Raw genomic sequence first — 27,372 nt, 5'->3', positions numbered from 1 at the left:
GGTTTTCTGCAGATGCTGTAATACTGCAACTTAGTGGATAATATCAATTCCCTGCCAACTCTATACAGCATGTACAGAGTTGGCATTTGTTGGCACTAGCCCTGATACCTGCCAGCCAAACTCCAGTTTAATGTATAGCTGCACAATCCTGTGTGGACACCATTATTTTAACAATATATGCTTCTACTAGAATGAGCAGCAGCCTAGAAAGCAAGTTGCAGGGGATTTCAAGAACTGCTGGGAGTCATCATGAAACAAATAAATACATGGGCTGTGTTAAGGTAACTAATAATAAGAACAGGTGCATGTATACTTCCATGTACACCAATGCTAGGAGTATAGTAAATAAATTTGATGAATTTGAAGTGCTGGTCAAGATATCAAAGTTTATCACACAGATATAAGGAATTCAGAATTGGAACAGATATAAAGAGTGCAGAATTTGGGGAGTAGAGTGTACACAGAAAGAATAGACAGGATAGGAAGGGAGGAGGGAAGTTATACTATTAGTTAAGAAATAAAATCTAAGGCAATGTATCCAGATGACATTGGTGGGCAGTGCAATTTTGAGTCAGTTTGGCATGACATAAGCACAGGGAAAGCAAAAATGAGGGTAGGAGTGTGATATAGGCCTAATGACTCTGCTGAGTACAATGAACAACTACACAGAGAAATAGTAGGCCAGTAAATCAGAATGTAGTATAATGGGGGCTTTTAACTTCCCAGATATTGACAGGAACTTGTGGATTGGTCACTCACACACTAGCAAGACTTTTGTGGATTTATTGCACGATTGTTATATACAGCAGCATGTCCGAAAGGCTTGTTTGTTTGTTAATTGGTTTTTAGGAGCATTAGCAACTAAGGCCATATTGCTCCGGGAATATGCGGTGGTCATTCCCTTGACCTTTCCGCACCCTCCACATTTGGTGGTACCAGGCTCTAACCCCGGTCTAATCAAGAAGCGTGTGATATACACTGCTGCTCCTTCCTACCTGGCTACGGAGGCGCCATCCGAAAGGCAATCAGAGTGAGTAATACTCTTGATCTGATTATCAGCAGTGATTATTCATACATTAAGAATTTGCAGATAAAGAAACCACTAGATGGCAGTGATCGCAGTGTACTGATGTGGGATTTACTTAAAGATGTAACTACCACCAGGAGTAAAGGGAAGGATTTTTGATTTCATAAAGGTGACTACAGTTGTCATCATGAAAGTTTTAAATTCTATTCATAAAGCAGACAGTTTTAAATTCTATATAGTGGGACCAACTAATGATGTTACCAAATGGGAAGTATTCAAGGAATTAATCTTGAAAGCTACTAGGCACTTCATACCAACTAAGAAATACAGTTCAGGGCCTAAATGAATGTCAGATGAATTAATGAGACTTGTGGCAGAGAAGAATAATGCATGGAGTACATAAGATCAGGCCACACAGAAGCCTATGTTAGGTATAAGTTAATCTGCAATCAAGTCACAAGGTTAGGCAAGCGAAGGCAGATTATCAGAAATCTTTGGCAGAGGATGCAAAGAATAACAGCAAAGACTTCTTTACTTATATATACTCCAGAAGGAAGTGGATGGATCAGATTGGTCCACTTGATATCAATGGTTTGACTGTTGGTCTTTCTCAGATAGCTTACAAACTGAATGAGTATATTGCATCTACATTCAAACGAGGAATTCTCTAGGGAAGTGCAGAACAGAAGCTTATCAAACTCTTAACAGGGAACTTAAATTATTTTGTAATAACTGAGTGCAAAGGGGAGGAGAATTTGTTGAAGTTAAACATAAGCACCTAGGATGGATGGGATCTATCCAGTTATATCAAAGGAGGTGGCAAAGGAAGTAAGCAAATCCTTAGCCATAATTATGAGGGCATCCTTGGACTCAGAGAAGGTCCCCAAGTACTGGAGACGTACAAATGTATTCCCAATTCACAAAGAGGAATCAAATAGTGACATAAATAATTACAGACCTGTTAGCTTAACTTCTGTTCCGGGGAAAGTAATGGAGCCACTGGTTACAGAAACACTGCAGGATCATCTATAAAAGACTGCAGTTATAGTTCAGATAGAGCATGGGTTTGTTAAGGGGAAGTCTTGTCTGACCAATTTGATTGGATAATATGATGTGGTTACAAAGGAACTGGATGCAAAAAAATAATTTTGATACCATATAATTGGATTTCAGGAAAGCTTTTGATACTGCTGCACATGGAAGACTACTGTTATGTTTGTTTGTTATTCGGTTTTTTTTTTTTTAGGAGCATTAGCAACTAAGGCCATATTGCTCCGGGGATATGCAGTGGTCATTCCCTGACCTTTCCGCATCCTCCGTATATGGTGGTCATGGGCTCGAACCCCAGCCTAATCAAGAAGCATATGCTATGCACTGCTGCTCCTACCCACCTGCCTACAGAGGTGCCTGGAAGACTACTGTACAAATTGGAGCCGTATGGCATTAAGAGAAGTTGCTACAATGGATAAAAGGATGGTTGAGTGGGAGAAGACAGTGGTAATCAATGGACACTGCTCTTCATGGACCAATGTTATTGGTGGAGTCACCCAGGGTTCAGTGTTGGGCACATTGTTGTTTTGCATATTTATCAATGATATTGATGAAGGTATAGCAGGCTTAATGTCGAAGTTTGCAGATGATAAAAAGGTTGAGGGTTGTTAATGACAGTATGCTACTGCAACAGGAACTAGAAAAGTTGGGCAGATGGGCTGAGAAGTGGCAAATGAAGTTTAATATTGACAAATACAAAGTACTACATATGGCTAGCAGTAACTTAGAGTAACACACTACATTCAAGGTACTGGAGAATGAAAAAAGATCTGGTGGTAATTTTGCAGTCAGATATGAGGTTTTCTGAGAGTGCAGACAGGCTGCCAATGTAAGTCTTGGGGTTTTGTCAATGATATACAGGAATTTTGCTAGTAGGAATAAGCAGATAATTATCCCTTTGTATATAGCAATGATCAATCCACACCTTGAGTACTTCGTACAGGTCTGGACAAGCTTCATTTTAGGAAGGATCTAGAGTTGCTAGAATGGGTAAGAGAAGGGGAATAAAGGGATGCTCATACCAAGAAAGGCTTAAGTGCTGCAAATTTCAGTCTGGAGGCTAGGCACCTGTGAGGTGATCTGAATTAGATGTATAAGGCCTTGAATGGTTTTAGCAGGCTCAATGCTGATGGGATTCTTCTTCTTGCTGAGATTACAAACCTGATCGGCAAAAAATCAAATTGAGGAAAGTCAGTTGTATAACAGATGTGTGGAAATTTGCCTTCAGCCAGTGGTTGATTGTTAGAATAAATGGTCATTGTGGTAGTTGATAGCTTAAATAAATTCAAGGAAGAACTTGAAAAACTTTTGGAGCAAATGGATGGGAAATGGGAAGGGGTGTTTTTTTTTTTTTTTTTTTTTTTGGCTGCTTTACAAGCTTGCTTTCTTCCATTATATGCCTCTACTAATGCTAATATTAATGATAATCACCGATTTTTTTCATTATTCCATTTTCTTCAAGGCAATATACCAAACATAAATGAAAGTTGTCATGATAACTTATGCTTCTGTTAGCAATATAACAGGTTATATTAGGTTAGTTTATAATTAATTATATGAAAAGCTATTGCGACTGAGAGAGTGTTAAAGCCCCAGTAGCAGATCTGCATACAACCATTAGTAATATTAATGAGATCATTAAATTCCTTGCATTGGAGAGTGCCAATGTCTTCCCAATTCATATGGGATTACGAATTATAGAGTTCTTTGCATCATTATGCCATTTTAATACAAATACTATATTAAAGGTAAACTAACTGTATAACCTTCTGTGTAAATGAGGTTAAGTTACCTTAAGTTTGGTATTTTAGGTAATACTGAAGGCTGTGTTCAGGCTACACTGAAGGAATTCTGGATTTTAATTATGCAGATCTTCTGCATAATTAAGCATAACAGCTGGAGGGGGGGGAATTCCCATTTGGGGAAAAATGCTCCCAAAAATACAAAAGGTTAATGTGATGTACAACTTTACTGACAGTGTCAGTTTATGACTAGGACCAATGAATAACATTAAGTAGAGGCATACAATGCAAGAAAGCAAGCTTATGCAGCATCAGCCAAAAAAAAAAAAAAAAACCTCCCATTTCACCCCTTCATTAATTCCAAATGCCTGTCCAGCTCAGCCTTAAATTTATTTAGGCTATCAACTTTCACAACAAAAGATGGAAGTCTGTTCCACCAATTAACTACCTGCTGGCTAAAGGCAAATTTCTGCACATCTATTCTACAACTGTCTTTCCTCAATTTGAAACTGTGCCCCCTCAGGTTCTTAATCTAAGCAAGAGGAAGAATCCCATCAGCATTCAGCTTGCTCAACCCATTCAAGGCCTTATACACCTCAATCAGATCACCTCGCAGGAGCCTACTCTCCAGGCACTACAATTTTCATGCCTTTCTTGGTAAGAGCACCCCTTTGTTCCCCTCACCAATCTTGTTGCCCTTCTTTGTACTTGTTCTATCAACTCTACATCCTTCCTAAAATGAAGCCTCCAGACCTGTACACAGCACTAGGTATGGCCTGACCATTGCCTTGTATAACGTGATAATCACCTCCCTGTCCCTGCTAGCAAAATTCCTATATATCATTGACAAGACTCCGTGACCTGCTCTGGCAGCCTGTCTGCACTGTTTAGCGAACTTCATATTTGACTGCACTTGAATTGAAAGCATTTGAATAAGAAACATACCATATTTTCTGATGGCTATGAGGTGAAAACTTACTAAATAGCTTAAACTATCTGCTATAATATCATATTCTGCTATTTATCACATTTTTGGGGGAGAACAGAAAACCACAAGTTTACTTTTCTAGAATATTTTTATAGTAAATGACACTTCCCATTTATAATCATTCTACACAGACCATATATTGTCCAATCAAAACTTTATGACCACATAATAGTAGGTATGAATGCTATACCACGTTGCCAGGATTGCATCTCAGAGATTCTGATGTATGAATGCTATACCACGTTGCCAGGATTGCATCTCAGAGATTCTGATGGTCTGTGGTGGAGGATACAAATGCTGGATTATGTTGATCTGTTGATACACATAATCCAGCAATTTGGTTGGCAAGGTAGCACTTTGCCAAACAAATTGCTGCAAGTCACTTTCGTGTTTGGCAAACTATTCTCAAACAATTTTAGCGATGTGGCAGGGCACATTATCCTGCTGGAATACATCTGTTCCATCCAAGAAGACAATCAACATAATGGGGTGTACCTGATTGGCCACAAAGGATAGGCAATTTTTAGCATTCATGGTGCAGTCTAGGGGTATAAAGGCTCCAAGAGATTCCCAGGAAAACATCCCTTATACCAAAACACTGCTGCCACCTGCTTGTTTCTGTTGGACCAGGTCTTTGAAGTAATTCCTCTCAACAATGTCACCATACCATCAAACTACTGTCGTAGCACAGCATGTCATGGCATAGCAGGAAACATGACTCACTGAAAAAGGCAATTTTATTTCAGTCATCAAGGGTCCAATGACAAGGGTCCATTCAGATGCAAATTTTAGGCATTGTTGGTGACAGGTGGACATAAGCATGGGTCCCCCTCAACCAATGGAGGGTTTATTGGATCATAGTCTCCAAAACACTACTGGTCATCCACTGGTTTAAGTCCATCGTCAGCCATTTTAATTCAAGCTTGTTCTACCGTTTTCTGTCTATCGACTTGCACAAGGTGAGATAGCCTACATTCACCATGGCCATCAATGATACATGGGCACCTATCATTGGTTCAGGGATTACTGCTCTGTCCACTACCATACAATCTTGAACACCTTAACCATAGCCTTCTGCAAAAAACCCACAAGGTGCACAGTTTCTGTAATATACCCACCCAACCAATAACCCAACAATCATCCCTTTTTCAAAGTCCGTCAGATCATGTCCCTTGCCCACATCAATCAAGTACTTTGTATGGACTGTGTGATACAAACCTGCAGTATCACAATTACTGGTTCTCACTGTGACATGTATGCCACAAGGCAGAGAGGAACATCCAACTGCTTGTACATGGGAATGGCCTTAATGTTTTGACTGGACAGTGTGCGAGGGGGTATCAAAAAGTTTGTACCCTGACCTAGATAAAACATCAGTAGGAAGAAGCTGTTTTTAATATGTTGTCTACATATTCAATAACATGTGAAATTTTATTCCTGTAGGTGATTGTACGCCAAAAGTGGAGCCTGGAATCTGAGGGAGGACACTATGGTTGACAAAGTGGAGTATCGAGCAGTGATCAAGTTCTTGCATTTTACAGGGCAGAAAGCTCAGGAAATTGAAGAAGAAATGAAAGCTGTGTATGGGCAGAATCACCAGTCTTATAACACTGTAAAAAAGTGGAAACGGGGGTTTTAGTATTTGTCTATCCTTTGACACTGTAAAAAAGGGAAACAGGAGTTGCAGTACAAGTGTCTTTGATGAGCCAAGAGAAGGAAGACCATCATCATCCCGACAGTGAGACAGTTGCAAAGGTTTAGCAGCTGGTGCTGAGTGACAGATGTGTGACAATTCATTTCATCACTAATGCAGTGGAAGTTAGTTATGAGTCTGCCCACAGCATTTTACATGACCATCTGCACATGTCTAAGGTCTCCACACAATGGGTTCCAAGATTGCTGATGCCTTTGCAGAATCAAATGTCAAATGTAATGTACCACCAATGGGTGGATTTGTGTAATGTGGATGTTGAGGACTTTTTTGATCTGTTTGTGACAAATGTCAAATGCTGGGTGTACCAGTATGATCCAGAGACTAAAGACAGGTCAAAGCAGTGGAAGCACACCTCCCCACCTCCCAAAAAGGCAAAGACCACTCCATCTGCAAAGAAAGTGATGTCCATGTTTTGGTACAGAGAAGGGGTTATCCTGACATATTACCTACCTCATGGTTCCACATTTACTGGAGAATACTACAGAAATCTCTTGAAAAAGTTACGCAATGCTTTGAAGAAGGAAACGCATGGAATGTTAACCAAAGGTAGGTTGGTTGGTTATTAGGAGTTTTACAGTGCATCAGCATCTAAGGCTATGTTAACTAAAGGTGTTAGTCTTCTGTCAGACAACGCAACGGCTCACACGGCTGTTGCCAACACCAAATTTGTTGCCCAGTGCGGCTTCGAACTACTGCAGGAGACTTCTTGACCTAGCACCATCAGACTTCTTGTTTCGAGAAAAAGAAACAATTGCATGGACTCCACTTTGATTCATCTCAGAAAGCCATTAATGAAATGGAATTGTGGTTTCAGGCAAAAAGTGCAGACTTCTATGATCAAGGCATTAAACAACTGATTCATAGATGGGAAAAATGTGTTACGATACATGGAGAGTACATAGAAAAGGATTAAAGTTCCTGTGAAGAAAACCTTTCTAAGGCTATTATTTCTAGGTAAGGGCAGAAACTTTTTGATATCCCCCCCATATTACATAATATTTCCTAATTCTGTTATATCATGACATGCAACATTCCTTACTCTTTCTGAAATATTTAAAAATTTCTTACTGGAGGTGGGACCAATCTTTCATCTAAGATGTTTTCAATGGTTACTTCCACAGAGCGTGTTACACGCAGGTCATCTACAATTAGACTTAGCGGCATACTTGGGAACATCTGCTGAACTTGACGTGCCTATCAAAACATGTTATAACACTATCTTATTTTGTAAATAAATAATTATAAAAGAGTAGGCACAATCTCATTCAAACAACTTAGTCAGAGAGCAAGTTATATCAATTAAATATAGCAGAAAATATAAAAATGCAGACAGTCTGTGTACCCTATGATCTTTGACATTAAAGAGGCCATAGTAGCAAGCTTGTTCCTCAGAGTTTAATTTAATTCTATATGTCTTCAATATATGGAGAAAACTGAAATGCACAAGCATTAAGAAACTTACAAATGCTGCCTGCACTCTTTCTCAACCTAGAATTAACGACTGTTACAAAAGCTACAAGGAAACTTGAATACAACATTAAACAATCACATGTTAATGGCTGGACAATAGTCATCAAAACAAAATGCAAATTTAACTTTGATAAACATGTCACTAGTAAACTGTGTAAAATCTGGAACATTTTACCAAAAACCAACATTTTAAAATCAGGAAATATTGAGAAGGCAATCCAGTTTATCTCAATTATTGATTTGTCTTTAAGAATTCATGCAAAAAAGGAATAACATTTCTCTCTTTTTAAGATGCTTGCAGTACTATTACTATTAAAATCTTGCTGGCCACAAAAACAGTTTAAACTATATACACAATGCAGCTATCTTAATTCTCACAACAGAACAAACTTTACTTTGCAACAAGTATTCCTGTTATTGCACTACTTTCAAACAGAAGGCCTTGCCAAAAAAAGGTTAATGGGCCATTTTGTTAAAAGATGAGATTGCTATGAGAGCCTTCAGGACCAATTAGTCCCTCATCAGATACAGCAGATAATCTGTAGTGGAAATGTGCAGACAAAACAACTGTAAAGAAGTTGTTCCATGTAACTTCTATATGGTATATGAAATTTCAATTTTCTAAGTTGTAATATAGCTAAATCTATCTGTTTTGTTTGTGTGTCACTAGAAACCATCTGCTATCTGATGTGGGACCAATTAGTTCTGAAACAGACTGTCACAGCAGCCTCATCTTTTACACAAAGAGTCAAACTCTTGGCAAGGCCATCTTGTTTTAAAGTAGTGCAATACTAGGGCAACCAATTACAAAGAAAAGTTTGTTCTGAGGTAAAAATTAAGACCATTGCATTATCTGTGCAGTTTAAATCCTGCTGGTCACAAAAGCAGATGAAAGAACAAGATAGTTCTGCAAGCACCTTATAATTTCTCTCTTTTACTACTGTAGTGTCACAGAAAACTTTTTCATTGGTAAACGCTTTAAAACAGCTATCCATTTCCTTCTGTATTGGCACATGGTGTTGAGCAATAATGTTTAAACTAAAACCACAGCTGCAATACATTCACCCATAACAAGAACCCTACTGATTTATTCCCCTTAATGAGGTTCAACAAAGAAACAAAACCAATCTTTCTGAAAGGCTATTCTCATTAATAAATTACACAATTTATTTTTGTTAAAACAAAAGTAATTACAAAGAATCTTTTGCATTTTTTTTTTTTTTTTTAGATACTGTCTATCAACATAACAAGCAGCACTATATAACAGCAGAACTTTGGACTTCCTGTGCTACAAGTTCCCATTAGAAAATCATTGTCTCAGCCTGGAACCTTTCTGCAACTTTCAATGCTTTAACAAAAAACAACTTTAAAAAAGAACAAATATCTACAAGTTTCTTTACAAGCATTAGATTCTACTCTCCTTATGGGAGAACTGCTTCTGTAGGCTGCTGTAACTTATGAGAAAAGTTTACATACAATTATCTTCATGCATCTAATTCTTATGCATAAGGGTGTGTTGTATGAAATACTTTTATGAATTATATTTGGCTTTTACTACATGCTACTAGCAATGCACCCAAACAATGTTTTGTCTGGCCTCTTCAGTAGGAAGATAACTATGCTGATTTTCATTTAAAGGCTGGAGAAAGCAATGTTGGTCAGTGCAAGAAACCTTCAAAGTCTTATTTTCTGCTGCCCACAGCCTTTTCTAATATAATTCACAACTATACTCTTCATCAAGTCACACAACACAATATTCGTTTCATGCTTAACTACAAGCTTAATAGCAGAATCCATACAGAGCTTCTTACACAGTTAAAGCTTTCCCTCCAACTATTCCATTCTAAGCATCTGTATGCACATTGTGGCACATCACACAGCAAATAAGCAATATCATTATGTCATTTCCTGTTTCAACTGGATTCCTTGGTAATCCACAATCAGTGTCTGACATAAGTTCATCTCATCCTTCTTCTAGTTTCAGGTAGCAGGGAGGATTTCTTCCAGATACTGAAATACATTACGATGTTCCAGATGCTCTGTTCAAACAGTTATCAGATCAAGAAACAGTTCATGAATCTGGTGATGAAATTCTTGTACAAAGAAGACATCATTTAAGAACTAGAAATTGAATTCTTATTAAATTGCAAATTAAATTCTGGTTTAATCTGTGATAAACATAGCATTGTAATAAAAAGGACTCGCAATTAGTATTTCACGTAACGTAATTTCAACCAGATTCATGTAATTTCATGAATCTGGTTGAAAGAAACATTGAATAGCAGTATACAACAGAATAGCATCAATATTAAGAATCTGAGTCCATCTCCAACATGTTTGCCACTATAAATTAAGCAGATGAAAGAACAAAATTCTTCTTGTGAATTGTAAAAGTTTAAAGTACAATGATGCAATCATGGTTATGCATAATAATTAATGCAATATAAGCTAATTCAAACATTTCAGTAATCTCAATTATTGAAATAATTCAGTAGCAGGATAACCTGAAAATACATTTTATGTATATACAGATTAATTTGTGCATGTATTTATTATTCAAAACATAATACAGTATTTACTTTTAAATAAAAACGAGGCTTTTGTCAATTTTACTTTAAAGCAAAGTTCTCTCAAAGCACATTTCCCAAATTCATATAAAGGAAGGATCTAGTGAGATGGAATGTTATTTTTTTTTTGTGGCCCATTCAACACATGTTAAAGCATAAAATATCATCTTTATGCTTTAACATCATCATGTTTCACCAAATTCTTATATGTGGGAGTTCTTGAACCTCTTTCTTTTCTTCATCAGCAAAATTAGAGTGTCTCATAAGGACACTATTTAAAATTTTGATATTGGTTTGAAATTAAAAATCATTTTAATTTTTTCCATTAAAAATGATTTCATCTTGGCTTATTCAGTTTATCAAGTCAACAAATGATACCAACAAATGCCTGTTTCAACATGATGGCATTCCATCTCATGTTACAAGTGCTATGCCCCAGTGAATGGATAAATGTTCAATTTTAGAGCAATTGATAAATGCAGTCCATTGAAATACCACCATGTTCCCCTGACCTTGCACTGGTGGACCTTTGCTGCCTCTTGTTTCTAAATCTTTAGAAAATCATCCAATTTCAGCCCTAACTTTTTCCATGAGACCTCAATAAGTTTGGGTAATAAATAATCACAGGATTCAGTGAGAGAAATATCACTTCTTAATGTAGTTGTAATGTTTTCAGTTTGCACTGCTACATGAACAACATTTTTACAATAATGTAATTTTATTGATTGCCTAAAATGCATTAGGAGTGCACAGTTAGACAATGTTGTCATTATCAACTTTGGAGTTTATCTACATCTGGATGACACAGTGCACTACCAAGAATCAGCAGAGCTTTCTCTAGCATATTCATTTCTTTTAGATGTAACTGTATGGTTGGAAAAAGCCAAATTTAAACTAACAAATCACAATTAATCAACATAACTATATGTACCAGTATACTTAGAATCCTCACAATACGAGAGAGGCACAAATTAACCAGCCAGGTATAAGTGATATTTTGGGTTTTGGCATAGCAGGGTCTTTATTTTTTTTTTGGAGGAAAAATTCATAATACAACACAGCTTGGGTTGAGAAGGCATGGGGAAAATTCTGACATCTTATTTTAACATGATGACCTTCTATGCTCCAATGTGTGGATAATGTGTTCACTCAGAGCAATTTTAAAGACCATAAATTTCAGGAAGTTTTATAGATGCAGTCCATTGAAATGCTACAATGTTCACCTGGCTTCACACTGATGGCACCCCATCTTGCCCTTTTCTTATGGGATATTATTAAAGATTCAGTTTATATCAGAAAACCAACATCGCTGGAAGAGCTTAATCTTTACACAGAAGACACTACGAAAGTGATGGTGGTATGGACTGTTACAAAATAGTTTGTACAAGCATTCCACAGAGACTGACAATGCACCAGTGTTGAAGAAAAACAGTAAATAATTGAAATAAGTTATCAGATAAGTGAAAGAAAAAAACAAAAAAGTACTATCTATGTATACAGGGAGTCTCAAAAATACACAGCATAACCTTAGGAATGAGTTCCTTGTATGTAGACAATAAAAATATTTTATATCAACATAGTTCCGGAAATGCTTGGTTCCCGAGTTATTAACCAGAATGTCTTATCTCCCACAGGTGATTTCCTTCATCACAAGGTACTGACAAAAATCTGGTCGTTTTCCATTCCGACCATGTACTCAAATCAGGAGCAAGCGGATATGCACTTTACGTACCGTTTGTACCACGAAAGGTTCCTAGAATGAAGATGTCTAGACAGGAAAACGTTTGAAGGTGTCCACCACCGCCTTTGTGAACATGGGACCTTCACACCTCGTGTTGCCGACAGAGGATGACCAAGATCTACAACTCCTGAAGTAGAGGAGGAGATTTTTGATGTTGTGCATGCCACTCCTGGAATCAGCACACGCATGTTTGTTTTCCTGTCTGATCTTTGTTCTGGGAATATTTCGTGGTACAAACGATGAGCCTCCAGAGCATTGCTGTCTGCCAAACCGTGCATAAAGTGCATATTCGCTTGCTCCTGATTTGAGTACATGGTCGGAATGGAAAACCACCAGATTCTGTCAGTACCTTGCAATGAAGGAAATCACCTGCGGGAGATAAGACATTCCGGTTAATAACTTGGGAACCAAGCATTTCCAGAACTATGTTGATATAAAATATTTTTATTGTCTACATATAAGGAACTCATTCCTGAAGTTATGCCGTGTATTTTTGAGACACCCTGTATATAAAACAATAAATTTAAGTTTTATAGAAATTATTCTAATATTCCACACTGAATAAACAAAGTTGGGTCAGAACCCAACATATCAAAAATTTTTAAAGATGAACTGCAATCTAAATGGGGTTTTGTTATATTAATCCACCTTTTAAAATGCAGTTTCTTTTCAGGTTAAAATAGGCATTCCTTATGTGTTTCACTGAAACAAACGAAAAATTATAGTAGAAATTTACGTGTAAAATTAAATAAGAAAAGGACCCATATAGACTATACACCAAGATACTGTATAAATTCTGAGGATACCCTGCACTACTGCACATAATTTTGACAATCTAAATAAACAAAGTGTGCCAAATTTTTGTAGTAACTATGATTCCAAAATCTAAAAATATAATCAAAATGATTTGTAAACATTTTTGTTCTATAAGGCTTGTTCTTATAGCAGAAAGAGCACATTTTTTAAGGAATAAATATATTTCTTAATCCAGCACAACTATCATATTTGTATGTTAATTACCAAATTTGATATTTTACTAGACCTTATATTAATTTTTTTTTCAAACAGAAAATTGACATATTGAGTTCTGACCAGATGACCTGCACTCAACTACCCTGCCACTGATTTAGTGACAAACACAATGGGATAACCTGAAACAACGTACATCTCTTTTAAATTAAGATCACACTTAAGTACATGTATTGCTTTCAAATTTTCAAAATTATAGGAAATACAGAAGTACTGAATACAGAAAATTCTTACAATATTTAAAGTTTCTGATTGATTTTAATGAACTTTCTTGATAAGATAAAGATGACATCAGCAAAGTAATTTACGTCACATGAAATAGTCCAATAGTCCTTTCACAAAGTTCACCTAGGAAAGATTTTTGGGAAATGATTCTTTAACCTTTCAATTAGAAAAAAAAATTTTATATATGGATCACCAATATCGTTTACTTCTTGATGTGAAAACATCTATAGTGGCAAGTAAAAATGGAATGTAATGGAAACATGAGACAGAAATGTGCAAATGATGTCACTTTTTTTTTTTTTTTTTTTGTTAGTTGTTGGCGCATTGGCTTCTGTGGCCATAATGCACCTCCCGAAGTTTTTGCATTATCTACTCTGATCCATGCCTGAGGCGGGATTCGAACCCATGACCTTTGGGTCACCAGGCAGGCACTTTACCCACCCGGCTAGCCCGGTCGGCTTGATGTCACATCCTAAATGATGCTAACTCAGTCACTAACTTTGATTCAGTAGAGTAAGTAGTGGGCATGAGCATAATTCATACTTCCTTATGATTGTGACGTAATACCATTCTACAAATGGATTCCGCTAACCTCTTCCAAGTCAAGGATGTGTCACAAAAAAACATCTTTCACATGAACAGGGTACACCTGCTTTAATTTTTTTTTTTTTTATTTTGTGTTAAAATAACAGAAGTAATATTAAAATATTATGAAATTATTTCATATACTGACAAAGGCAAACTAGCCCTCTAATTTTTAAAAAATAAAATAAGTTTATAGATCTCTGATTAATGCCCATATCACCTTTTAAGCACTCATGAACCATAGATTAAGAAACACTGCTCTGGGGGGGGGGGGGGTGAGAGATAATCTTATTTAGCTGACCTTACTCCAAAATATTCTTCTAATATTGCAAATACATTAATTACCATATTATCCAACTGAGAAGTCTGTATAGCTGCTGCTTGTCTTTCACCTAACAAATTTGTATGTGTAACCTCCACAGAAAAGCTTGGTAACCAACTGACATAGCGAGAACCTATTGAAATTTAAATATTTATATGAATATATAAAAATAACATATATAATATTCAACATATGGAATTTATTTAAAGGGGTGAAAAAAAAAAAACAGGATTTTTTTTGTAACCCTCTCTCAGCACTAAAATGGCTGCAATAGTCAATTTGACTGTGGTGTCTACTTTAAATTGTTGCAGTTTTGCAGCCCTTTTAACTTTTAACATAAGTGCGAGTCAATTACATTTCCTAACTTTCTATTAAACTTACAGCAACAAATGCAAATAATTTTGCATACACTTTTCTTTTAAATTTTAACTCTATACCCAAAACTGCCAAAGCAGTCAATTTGACTATTTGTAAAATTTCAATAAAAGTAGCTAATTTTTATGCATAAAAATGCATTTTATGCATGAGTTTTTGCATTTATTTACTTTGTGACAAACATTTATGATTCAAATCACCCTATCTTTTCTGCAATTATATGCCAAGGTACATATGTCTGCATGTCTGTGCATGCTGCTTAAGGTCCAAGCACATGTAGGATTCACCATTATATATTGCTGCACTGTGCCATTTTAATTTAGTCTGGGTGAAACTTTATACAAAAGGTATACAAAAAGAAAGGTATTTCAGAAATTTTTTACAGTACTAGTTCTATTGCATTCCTGAAATGTAGTAATCTTGTGGTCTTAACCAAGAGCAAATTCAAAAATGTCTAGAGAAATTAGAAAGAAAAGCTATCTAAAAATGAGTCTGGAGAGGAGAGTGGAGATGAATTGAGAGAAGAAGAAAGTGATGAATGGATTCCTAATGAACGAGGCAAGGAATCTAGTAGTAATGAAAATAATACTTTTGATCCTTGTCCATCAAGTGATACCATAGATCATTGGTTCCCAACCTTTTTTTGACTCACGAACCCCTTTCAACATATTTTTTATTGCGAACCCCTAAGCCTATATTTCCTAAAATCTTATAAAAGTACTGAATTTTCATTGTAAAATATTTACAGTACTACGTTTTTATAAGTGACATTGCGTAATAAAAATTATTAAGTATTATTTATACTTTATAAAGCAGTTATTGATTAGTCCAAACTAGATTTTGAACAGGCTAAGAGCAGAAAATTTGCTTCTTGCCCTAATGGTAGCCGAACATTCTGGTCTTTCCAAAGCTTGGCCGCAATTTTTGCCCATCTCTGTTCCCGCCTCTGTCAAAACTAGATGGTTCTGTTGCCACATCAGCCAAAGATAAAGCTGACCTGTTAGCAACCTATTTTTTTTTTTTTTTTCAAACTCATGTATTGATGATCTTGATAAATCACCTCAAACCATTCCCAGTACACTCCAATGAATCCTGTGGTTTTCTGTCAAAAGAATGTCAGGATTTTGATGAATCTGATACTAAGAAAGTTCCAGGTCCTGATGTTATTTCTCCACATGTTCTCAAAACCTATGTCCATGAACTTACTCCTGTTTTGTGTCGTCTTGTTTCACTTTCTTATTCCAAAGATATTTTTTCTTCTGGTTGGAAATTTTCTCATATCCAGGCAGTTCCTAAAAAAGGGTAACAAATTCCTTCCGTCCAATTATCGTCCCATTGCGATTACTTATACTATTTTCAAAGTAATGAATAAATCAATTAACTGCCAACTCAAACTATCTGGAAATCTTTCATCTGGTCAATGATTGCCAGTATGGATTCCATCAGTGTCATTCCACTGGTGATATTCTGGCTTATGTAAATCTATGCAAGAACTTATAGAAGAGACAGCTGTTGTTATTTGGTTTTTAGGAGCATTAGGAACTAAGGCCATATTGCTCCGGGGATATGCAGTGGTCATCCCCTGACCTTTCCACATCCTCCGTATTTGGTGGGCATGGGCTCGAACCCTGGTCTAATCAAGAAGAGTGTGCCACGCACTGCTGCTCCTACCCACCTGCCTATGGACGCATCTAGAAGAGACAGAAAGCGGAATGAAGAGAGAAAATGGAAGTGAAAGAGAATATTATTGACACTACCAAAGAAAAGCATTTAACGTGGTATGGACATGTAAAACGGATGCAAGAAACCAGATATTCAAAGGCTATCCTGGAATGGATACTTCCTGGAATAAGTAGAAGAGTAAGACCTAGGAGGACATGGATGGATGGAGTACGGGAATGCATGACAGCCCGAGGTTTAACTGACCAACAACTTGAACCACACTTTATGGCAGAAAAAATTCATACCAAAAAATAACTTGTAGGCCGAGGAAACCCATTGTAAATGGAAACACTCCTCTTGATGAAGATGTGCATCTATGGATAAATTCAATGGAAAAGTTTTTAGTGAAACTCAAACCATTGCTGTTGGGAATTCAAAGGATTTTGATCGTGTTTGGCATAAAGGTCTTCTAAGTAAACTTCCATCCTATGGTTTGCCAGCTGTTCTTTGTGATTGGGTATCAAGTTCTCTCTCACCACTCACTACGGGTGATGGTAGACTCTCCACTAATGCTGGTGATCCCAAGGTTCAGTTCTTTCTCCCACTTTTTTCCTCTTGTATGTTAATGGCCTTTTTTCCATTGACCAGAAATCCTATCCATAGTTTTGCTGGTGATAGCACATTACTTTCCACCTTCCAGTTTGAGAAACCCTGCCCTGCTCAAACAGCTTCAACTTCGAGTATCCACTGTCCAATCCTTAAATGCTGATCTCCAGGCAATTCTCCAGTGGAGTAAAGAAAACTTAATTTCAATCCTTTAAAGCTCAGTTCTGTCTTGTATCTCACAAAACCGATTCTTCTGCTCCTATGCTTATCATCGATTATACTCTGATTTCTAGGCAAGATGTTGGGGATTACCCTGACTTCTAATCTCTCTCTCTTGGCACAAGCACATTACAAATATTGCTTCCTCTGCATCTAAAAAACTTGGTTTTCTCTTTCACTCTCAGCATTACTTTTCTTCCAAACACTCTGTACAAATCACAAATCCGTCCTACCATGGAATATTGTTCCCACATCTGGGACAGTGCCCCCCAAAACCTCTCTCAGGCTTCTAGATTCCAGTCAGAAGAGGACAGTTAGGTTAATTAATGAGTCCTCTCTAACAGAGTGTCCACTCGCTGTCTCATAGAGGTACTGTTTCTGCTGCATGCCTTTTCTACAGATACTTCCATGGGCACTGTTCTTCTGAATTGGCTTCTATAATCTCTTTCAAAACAGTCCTAACATGGGCCACCCCCAGCCATTTACTGTCCAACTTCAAACTTACAGAACCAACTTTTCATCTTCCTTGTTTATTCATTCAACTACCGTTTTCTGGAACAACATTCCTTGTTGTGTATTTCCTGAAAATTACAATCTACATAAGTTCAAGTCTAATGTCAACAAGTATCTTCTTTCATCTTTTCAACCCATGCACATTACTAAGTACTACAAGTTCTAAAAAAAAATAGTATGGAAAACATTTAATTAAAAAAGGTTGTTTAGACATGGGTAATGCACTTCCATCATTTCTACTACGCAGGTAGTATTAATGCATCGTTTATTCATATCTCACATGCAAATGAACCTTCAGAACGAGTGGCCGAGATATTGCACTGCTTTGAATAATGTATTATTTGAATAATGAATAAGTAACATTAGTCTGGTAACTTCGCCAGACTAATGTTACTTATTCTCAGCGGATACCACCAACCAGATGGCACCGTTTCGAAGTTTGTTGCAATAGCAACAACCCAGTTATGGAGTATAATTTCACAATATGAGCGATGCTTGATGGTGTGCATGGTTTAATCAAACTATTCCTTGACTAAACGCCCAAGAGTATGAAAAAGGTTGTTTATGCATGGGTAATACACTTCCATCATTTTTACTACCCAGGTAGTATGCATGCATCTGATTATATCTCACATTACCCATGCATAAAACAACCCTTTTCATATTCTTAGACATTTAGTCAAGAAATAATTTTAGATATTTAACATGATATACTGTAAGATAGTAAAGTAATTATAAGGAATTGTGGGAGATGTGGTTTATTTCTTTGGCAATTCTTTACTTTTTATTTAATTTTATTTTACTTTATTGTTTATTGTTAGTTATACTTTGTAGTTTACAATAGCAGACGCCATCACAGAATTTAGTGTGAACCCCCTGGAACACTTTCGCGAACCACCGGTTGGGAACCGCTGCTGTAGATGATAATACACAATTGTAAAAACTAAATGTGTCTATCAGTGGGTAGCAAACATACATCAAAATCTTGGCATTGAAATATGAGAAGTTATAAAATCTGGTGGTTCTTGAATGGATGGAGACCAATTATTATCCTTCATTTGTCTTTGCGCTTCGGTTTCAGTGCAGTTCTGTATGTGTTTTATCAAGTAAAAAAACTTTTGTGAAATTAAGCATCTAGGAAATGATAAATTTGCACTACCTTCAGAAATATGGCGCAAATTTATTTCCAACTGTAAAGCTTGCTATATACCTAGAGCAAAAAATACAATAGATGAGCAGCTATTTCCAACTAAAGCTAGATGACAATTCACCCAGTATATGGCCAAAAAACAAGACAAATTTGGTTGGCAGCTGATACAACTTCAAAATATCCACTGAATGGCTTCCTTATTTGGGAAATACTATATGTGCTCTTCTAGTCAACCACTTTCTGAATGTTGTCCTAAAACTAATGGAACCATTTTTGAATCAAGGATAATTTCTGATATCAGAAGTTATCCACTGATAACTTCTTTACCAGTTTTGAGTTGGCAAAGAAATTACTCCCAAAAAAAAAAAAAAAACTACTACAGTGGAAACCATAAACTGTTCTCATAAAGAAGTTCCAATATCCATAAAAAAACAAAAGGCAGAATTATATTCCGCTTCAGTTTTCAAACTAGATGATTGTACCCTGATGAATTCAGGCAAAAGCAAATAAAAAAAAAAAAAAAAAACCTTTTACACTTAATAGGTAATGGGACAAAGAAGAATGATACAGTATTATATTACAACAAAACAGAGTATAGGGTTGGCATTTTAGACGAAATGGCTAAAAAATATTCAACATATTGCAGTAATCAATGCTTGGATTATTTATAAAGTGACAAAGTTATGAAGAGAAGAGATTTCATATTGAATCTAGCTGAAGAACTTGGAAAAGAACATAGATGCACAGAAAAAGGTCATGACAAACCTCTAAAAATGCTTCAATGCCAAATTAGGTGATGCAAGGCAAACAAAACTACAGAAATGTGTACTGTGTATAGGAACTGTTTGAAAAAAAAAACAGTTCCTGTACACTTTTGTAATTTGTTTAAATTGTGGAAATTAATTTTTTAACTGCAGTTTACTTCCTAGACAAACTGTTTTGTGTTCAAGTTTTTGCTTTCAGAAATAATACTTCTATGTGTATTACCATAAGCACAGCACTATATACTGTTACCAGTTACTTTATATCAATGCTTATAATAAAATGTTGAAAACACAACTTAAGTCTATTTTATACACATTGCAAAACGGCTAGCAATGGTGGTTTCAGGTATTTTTGCTAGCTAGCAGTTCTAGTGTTAATTATATACCACATCAGAGTATCATCATTAAGCTTCTATCCTTCTATTTTCAAGTATTTCAGTCACTCAGATTTTTCTTACTTACTACTTATTTCCTCAATGGCTCATTTATTTTTTTCACAATTCTTATTACAATTTTTATAAGAGGATTGTGTAAACACTTCTTTAAAATTGTGCATTATTATTATTATTATTTTTTTTTGTGCTAAGGCAACTAAGGCTACAGGGCATCAATATATTGTATGGTGTGGTAACTGTTTTTATCGATGATGAAAACCTACTTTTCAGGAGAGAAGGTCTGGATTTGAATCAAAATTCAGGCTTTTTCTAAACAGTGTGGAAGAAAAGTATTTGTAATTACTGTGCTACCCATGAAGGTATGCTCAATGTAAACTGGTTCCATCCAACATACAAAAGGCTTCCACCATCAAATTCAGCATTTTTTTTTCTCTTCTATATAATAAAATAATCACTGTATTATCTGAATAAATTGAGAATCAAAACAAGGCACCTGCCCATTAAGGTGAAATAATTCTACAACCAAAGAAATAACTGCACCCAAATTTAAAGAAAACAAACATAATTTGACACAAAAATAGCAGAAAAATTTAATGAGGGTACTATTATTCTATACCGCAATATTCATCACCCTGCTTATTTCCTAAAAAAATATAAGGTATGGCTATTAAATAACAAGACTGTTGCAATAAAATAAAAAATATAATGAAATATTTTGCACCTTATAAATTATCGCATTCAAAATAATTCCTTGTTTTGGGTTTGCACACACTGTTCAAGCCTAAAAAAAATTTCTTCTAAGCACAAAAACATTTCTAGAAGTCATTTTCTGTAAGTCCTTTTAACACTTTGGTTGAATTTTTTTCCCCCCTCAATGTCTTCAATGGAGTAAAAATGGGTTCCCTTAAGTACATTTTTCATTTTAGGGAAGAGAAAAAAGTCACAAGAAGCTAGGTCCAGCAAGTAAGTGCATGTTTACTCAGAGATTTGTTTTGTGGCCAGAAACTGGTGAACATGTTGTGCACTGGAGTATTGTCTTCATGGGGCATTCAACCATCTTTCCACAATTCTGGTCTTTCCTTTTAATTTTTTTCACACAGCCTTGTTAGAACTTCAATGTAGTATATTTGATTGACCACCTCTAATTTGGTGGGATATTCAGCCATAATAATTCCTTTAATATCAAAGAAACCAAGAAACATGGTTTTCATTTTTGGCACTCTTCGTTTTTTTGGTCTGGGGCAGGGGTTGGCAAACTTTTTGAGTGAAGAGCCATTTTTGATCTAATTAAAAAAGAAAGAGAATCCGAAGAGCGACTTCAGCTCAAGCTGGGGGGGAGGGGTTAAGAAATGAAATAGAAGGGGAAGGTGTTTTATTAAAAAAAAATATATATATTTTTTGAAATATTTATTAATAATATTTCTAATTAATGTGATTTTTGCTGCTGAACTTCTTGAGCGAGTCTCTCAATATCAGGGAAGTGATCCACAGACTTCCTTTTAATGCTTGTATGCTTGCCTAAAAAACGTTCTCTATGAATCACTCAGCTTCTGACAAGGCTGCACGCTAATATGTGTTTCCAGAAGGCCTGTGTTTCAAATGAAAGTCAAGTAGTTGGATTAGGACAAAGTCTTGCACCCTCAAGCCCACTCAGACTTAAATATGAGTAAGCCCGCAGCATCAAGATCACGTTGTGTTTAACTGAAAGGTTCTCCTTAAGGCGAACCTAGAGCTCGCATAACTCCAACTCAAAAACTACTCAATAACTATATAAATTATGTGTATCAAAGAAGTGTCACAAGGCAAAATGATCAACAAAACAAGATTTATTAAACATATAAGTCATATACATGAGTACAATTGAACTGGTCAATAATTAGAATAATTGGCATGTGATTGATAGGTAAATTAATTGAATGCAAGCATTATCTTACTGATAGCAGTATTACAGTTTTGTAATGGTCTTCGTGTGGCTTTTCCACTAAGTCTCTAACATTGATTCACAATCGCTGATGACAGTTATATCATACAATTGTTCCATTAATTGAATAAGAATACATCTGTCAACATAATTACAATTAATATTAAAACAACTAATTGGACAATTCGTGTTTATTGTTAACTTCTGACTATATAAATAGATATACATTTGTCAGAATGACTTTAATGAGAAGAGAGATCAGTGCGTGTGAATTAAAGGCAGTGGGAAAATATGATTAACTTCAAGTGATTAGGTTATGTTGTTTAAGAAAAACTCAATTACCGATAAATGGTAGTTTGTCCCCGGCAGTTTTTAGTCCTTCTCTTCTATCCATTCGTACGATTCTGGGCTAACTTCTTTTACTTTCTCTCTCTCTGCCGACTTAATCTTTCGCTTGGCTTCATGAATCCGCTCTCTCACTTTTTCAACCTCGAAACCTACCGTAAGACTGTCCAAAGATAAAGCTTTCTTTTCTTTTCCCTATAAATACCTCTGGTTTTTTCCCCTTAATTTGCCCTGAGCTGTTCTGAAATCACAGGTCAATAATGCTGGGCAAAGAACTTCATTTGGGGACTGTCAACTTTGTAAATTGGCACCACTAAAAAATGAAATATTGGGAGAGGAAAGGAAATTCCATGTTTGTGTAAGGCAGTTCCTTTTGTTTTAAAATCGCGTCATCGAACATAAATCGATATGCTCATATGAATGGAATTTTAGAATGACAGTCATTGAGTTTATTAGTTTCGATCTCGTAAGGGATTATGTCTCATGTTCTAATTTCTCATGCTCTTCTGTCAAAATCGCAATCTGCTCTTTTCGCCTCTGAGCAATTAAGCATACGCGGACTGCACTGCCCTTTGCCGTCGGGGAGAGGGGTGACTGACTTCATTTAATTGCTCTGACACTAAACGCGTTGTATCATTTCAACCACAACTTCCCCCAAAGGAGGCAACTGACTGCCGTTATGAAACCGAAAGTTAAAGAGTTCATTTCATCAGCTTAATTGTACAGACTGTGGAAAAAGTATAGGACACTATAAAGAATAAATGCTTTTAAAAAACAGGTGAAAGGGATAAAAAATGATACCATTTTTTAACACTTTAACACTCCTTCCATCTACGGGCATAAATTTCGAGCAGGGGGGGGGGTTTCACACGTTTGAAATTTATATTAATTTTATTTTTATTTTTTAATTTTACCATGGCAACATTAATTCTTATGCTGGGGGGGTAGACACAAACATCTCTTCTCTTACATAGCTAAATTGATCTTAACTAAACACATAATATGAAAAGACAATAATAGGTATTGACTTCATAATTTTGCATCTCCTTAGTCAACTGGTAATTTAACAATGATAGTTTTGTGTAACTTTTGACATTCAACAATCTTACCTTGGTTGAATAGACATACTGTTCTCTCTTAGACCTTAAACAAAATCACATACAATAAAGTATATTTTCACATGTGTAAATGGTGTAGTGTCCGATGTCCGTAGTTTAAAAAATGTTCCCCGTAGTTTAAAAAATGTCCGTAATTTAAAAAATGTAGTTTTGTGTAACTTTTGACATTCAACAATCTTACCTTGGTTGAATAGACATACTGTTCTCTCTTAGACCTTAAACAAAATCACATACAATAAAGTATATTTTCACATGTGTAAATGGTGTAGTGTCCGATGTCCGTAGTTTAAAAAATGTTCCCTAGTTTTGTGTAACTTTTGACATTCAACAATCTTACCTTGGTTGAATAGACATACTGTTCTCTCTTAGACCTTAAACAAAATCACATACAATAAAGTATATTTTCACATGTGTAAATGGTGTAGTGTCCGATGTCCGTAGTTTAAAAAATGTTCCCTAGTTTTGTGTAACTTTTGACATTCAACAATCTTACCTTGGTTGAATAGACATACTGTTCTCTCTTAGACCTTAAACAAAATCACATACAATAAAGTATATTTTCACATGTGTAAATGGTGTAGTGTCCGATGTCCGTAGTTTAAAAAATGTCCCCCCCCCCCCCCGCTGGATTAATTTGTTTTGGTATAGTTGCTTTGGTATAGTTGCACTCAATGTTCTCCAAGTTGGAAACATCGAAACTGGAGAACTGAAGCACTGGGATACCGATGAAACTGTTCACTGTTTGTCCGGGGAAACACTGGAACTTTCTTCTCAAAGAATTCTCTGAACACATTTCCTTATTGTGCTTTTGGCTTGACACACAAGCATACATGTAACAGGAAAAATCAAAGTATTAATATTTGTCCTAGTTTTAACCTAATCAGTATAACATAATGCTAGACATACTATTCATTGTGACATTTAACAACAGAGACAACACAAGTACACAATACACATCCTTATAAGGAATATAATTGTATATATATTTAGCAAATAGCAAAAAAAAAAAAAAAAAAATATTCTTTCAATATATGACCAGTTCTCTTTTTTTTTTTTTTTATCTCAAGGAAAACCAAGAAAGCATTATACACCAAGTGATTATGTAATATAAATTTCCGAACATAATTGCAAATTCCATATATACCACTTGCAAGAAAAAAAAAAAACAATCAATGAATTTAATGAATACATGAGAGTAAATATGGTTGCAAGTTCCTATATAGGAACTAGCTTGCAACAATCTAAGACTACATATACCACTTTAAAAACAAAATTCTTGGCAGTTGTATCAACTGACCAATTGAATATTTTAACTATTCAGCACCTTCTGGAGGTGCTATCTGTCATCTGCGAGGTATCTCGCTACCTCTGGAGAGAGAGAATTCTCGGCTTTACAAGTCCTTTGCATTCAAGCCACTGTGTACACTTGTCGGCTGTGAAAACAGCACAACGTTCCTTTGGGTGATTCCATGGACATTGGTGGGGAGAATCCATCACAGAGGGCATGAACGTCATGTCGGGGCAGGAGAAAGATTCGATGTTTACGACAGTCCTGAATGGTAGAACTTCTTCTACACACTGCACATTACTTTCTCCCTTGGTCAAGATCGTGTGGTACGGTTCCGTGGTCTGGCTGAACCATGCGCTGAAGCTTGGTGAGGAAAATGCACTGGATTTTGGAAGAAGGACAACAAACTGACTGTCCCAGGTGAGACAGGCAACTTCTATCGAGAGTGCACCTTTGACACTGTTGGACAAGACGAAATCAACAAACATCCAATTGTTGACTGGTACAGGACATGGCTGATGAGGGCGTCGTGAAGACGTCTTCTGCATAGAACCAGTCCAAGTAGGTTGACAGGGTCGCTGAGTTTTACCCAGGTGGGTTGAGGAGATTTGCACTTCCCCTTTCCAGTTTAGGAAGTCTCGTCCGCTTACACTCGATGTATCACGGGGAAATCGCATGTCTAGAAAATTCTCTGTTTTGGGTTTACATTCCAGGGACTGAACTTGTCTAATTCCTTTTTGCTGTCGCCGGGGTCTAAACAAACGCTGGGGAGTTAAAATCAGCTCTGCTCTGGGTGTCTCCTGGGGAGTTCTCATGGGCTGACTGGACACTGGTATTTCTGGAGTCTCCAAAGGGGTGGTCCTTGGATGCTCAGTGCCTTGCATCCAATTCAAAGGCGTCCAGAAGAAAGTCAACAGCCGTGCAAAGAAACTTATGATGACCTGCATAAATCTTGTCATAGCAACTGTGAGCAAAAAGAGGGTAAATGTAAGGTGGAGAAAAATGATCTCATTTGCTCACTCTTTCTTCCTTTCCATTCAACATGATCAACTGACAGATTTGCAACATTCACTCATCTCTTTGCTTTTTATTTTGAATTAAAGGGGAGGGGGTGAGGTCTCATGTCATTTACACTTCACACTCACATTCAAAAACTGTCACTTTCTTGATTTCCTTTCATTTCTTTTCAAAAAAATGGATCTCTCAATTTATTTGTGAACAAGAAAAACACAAGTCAAGCATGAAAGATTAACAAGATTCCCATCAAAAAGAATTGGAATCCATTCTCTAAACTTGAAATTAAGTTCTGATTTTTTCAATCAGCACACTGTTTTAACTATTAGCTGTCTGAATTTTCAAGGGCACGAGCACAAGTGCATACTTCAGCAGTTTTTTTTTTTTTTTACAGTTGATATTAACCATGTATTTGTACTGTCTAAACACTGTTTACATTAATGCAATACCAAAAAATGCCAATTCTTGGGGTTTAACCATAAGCTCATTTTAATGCATCTATCATCTTAACAATATAAGCATATCCATCATTTGCCCAATTTCGTTCTGAAGTTCCTTCCTGTGTTTGTACATTATCAGGAGCTGTAACCCAATCCACAAATCTTTCTACTAGTCCTGGGTTATCTGAGGGAGGCATTGGTGCTTCTGCTCCCCCTGGTGCATAGGTTTGTACTGGTTGAGACTCTGTCTTCAGTAACATCAAGATTATTTTGTTCTGCCTCCTCTCTTTTAACTGGAACTGTCTCAGAGACTAACACTTCATTTTGTGTTGTTGGAATTAGGGTTACCACCTGTGGTGTAAGAGTCATTCGATTACGGCTACGCAAATTGTAGTCATGTGTGGGTGCTGGCCTATGGGTGGATTCAACTGACTCCTTAGATTATTTTACCACAGATGGTCTATTTCGGTTCTCATTTGGCAACATTGTCAAAAGGCTAGGTTCCGGAATGGATGCAGTTTTAGTTGGCTGCATCACCACAGGTAGGATCCAACCACACTCCTCCACTAAAGGATCATTAAAGATCCATGTTTCCTTTGGTACTGTCTCTGTACAAGATTGATCTAGTACATCACTATCCTCTGACTCTTCCACTCTAAATTCAGGAAAAACTTTTCGATCCACCACTTTCATCAATCTGTCTACATGCACTATCTACTTGTCTTTCTGGTTATTCATACTCTGTATTTCATAGTTTACCGGCAAACTCTGACTGATCACACGGTAGGGACCTGAGCTAAGACGAGCTAGCTTCTTTGTGGTACAGACTTTCAATTTAGGGATGAAAAGATAAATGAGATTTCTTACACTAATATCTTTATCCACAGCCACTGCTACTCTTCGTTGTTCTTGTTTCTGCACTGCCCTTTCTTAATGATCGGAGACAATTTCATAAGTTCTCCTTAGTCGTTCACACATCTGTTCTGAATAATTCTCCAATGATGAGTAAGTTTGCCTATCCTTTGAATGCTAAAGGTACCACTAAATCTCTGCCATATATTAGAAAGTTGGGGGATTCCTGTGTTGCGCTGAGTGGCAGCAC

The 27,372-nt window shown here is 36.4% G+C and overlaps 1 protein-coding gene across 1 annotated transcript in view; it reads right to left on the bottom strand.

Moving 5' to 3' along the window:
• Positions 1 to 27,372, bottom strand: part of LOC150082921 (E3 ubiquitin-protein ligase AMFR-like) — a 271,559-nt gene that overhangs the window by 72,554 nt on the left and 171,633 nt on the right. Inside the window, exons 10-11 of the mRNA XM_090377682.1 lie at positions 14,484 to 14,593; positions 7,590 to 7,715 (exon numbers count right to left, since the gene is read on the bottom strand). Of these exons, the coding sequence (XP_090233808.1) occupies positions 7,590 to 7,715; positions 14,484 to 14,593 (236 nt within the window). The remainder of the gene's footprint in view (positions 1 to 7,589; positions 7,716 to 14,483; positions 14,594 to 27,372) is intronic.

Source organism: Mastigoproctus giganteus, chromosome 7, assembly GCF_048544385.1.
Source record: "Mastigoproctus giganteus isolate SK-2022 chromosome 7, ASM4854438v1, whole genome shotgun sequence".
NCBI lineage: Eukaryota > Metazoa > Arthropoda > Arachnida > Uropygi > Thelyphonidae > Mastigoproctus > Mastigoproctus giganteus.
This window is presented reverse-complemented; position numbering and strand designations above follow the sequence as displayed.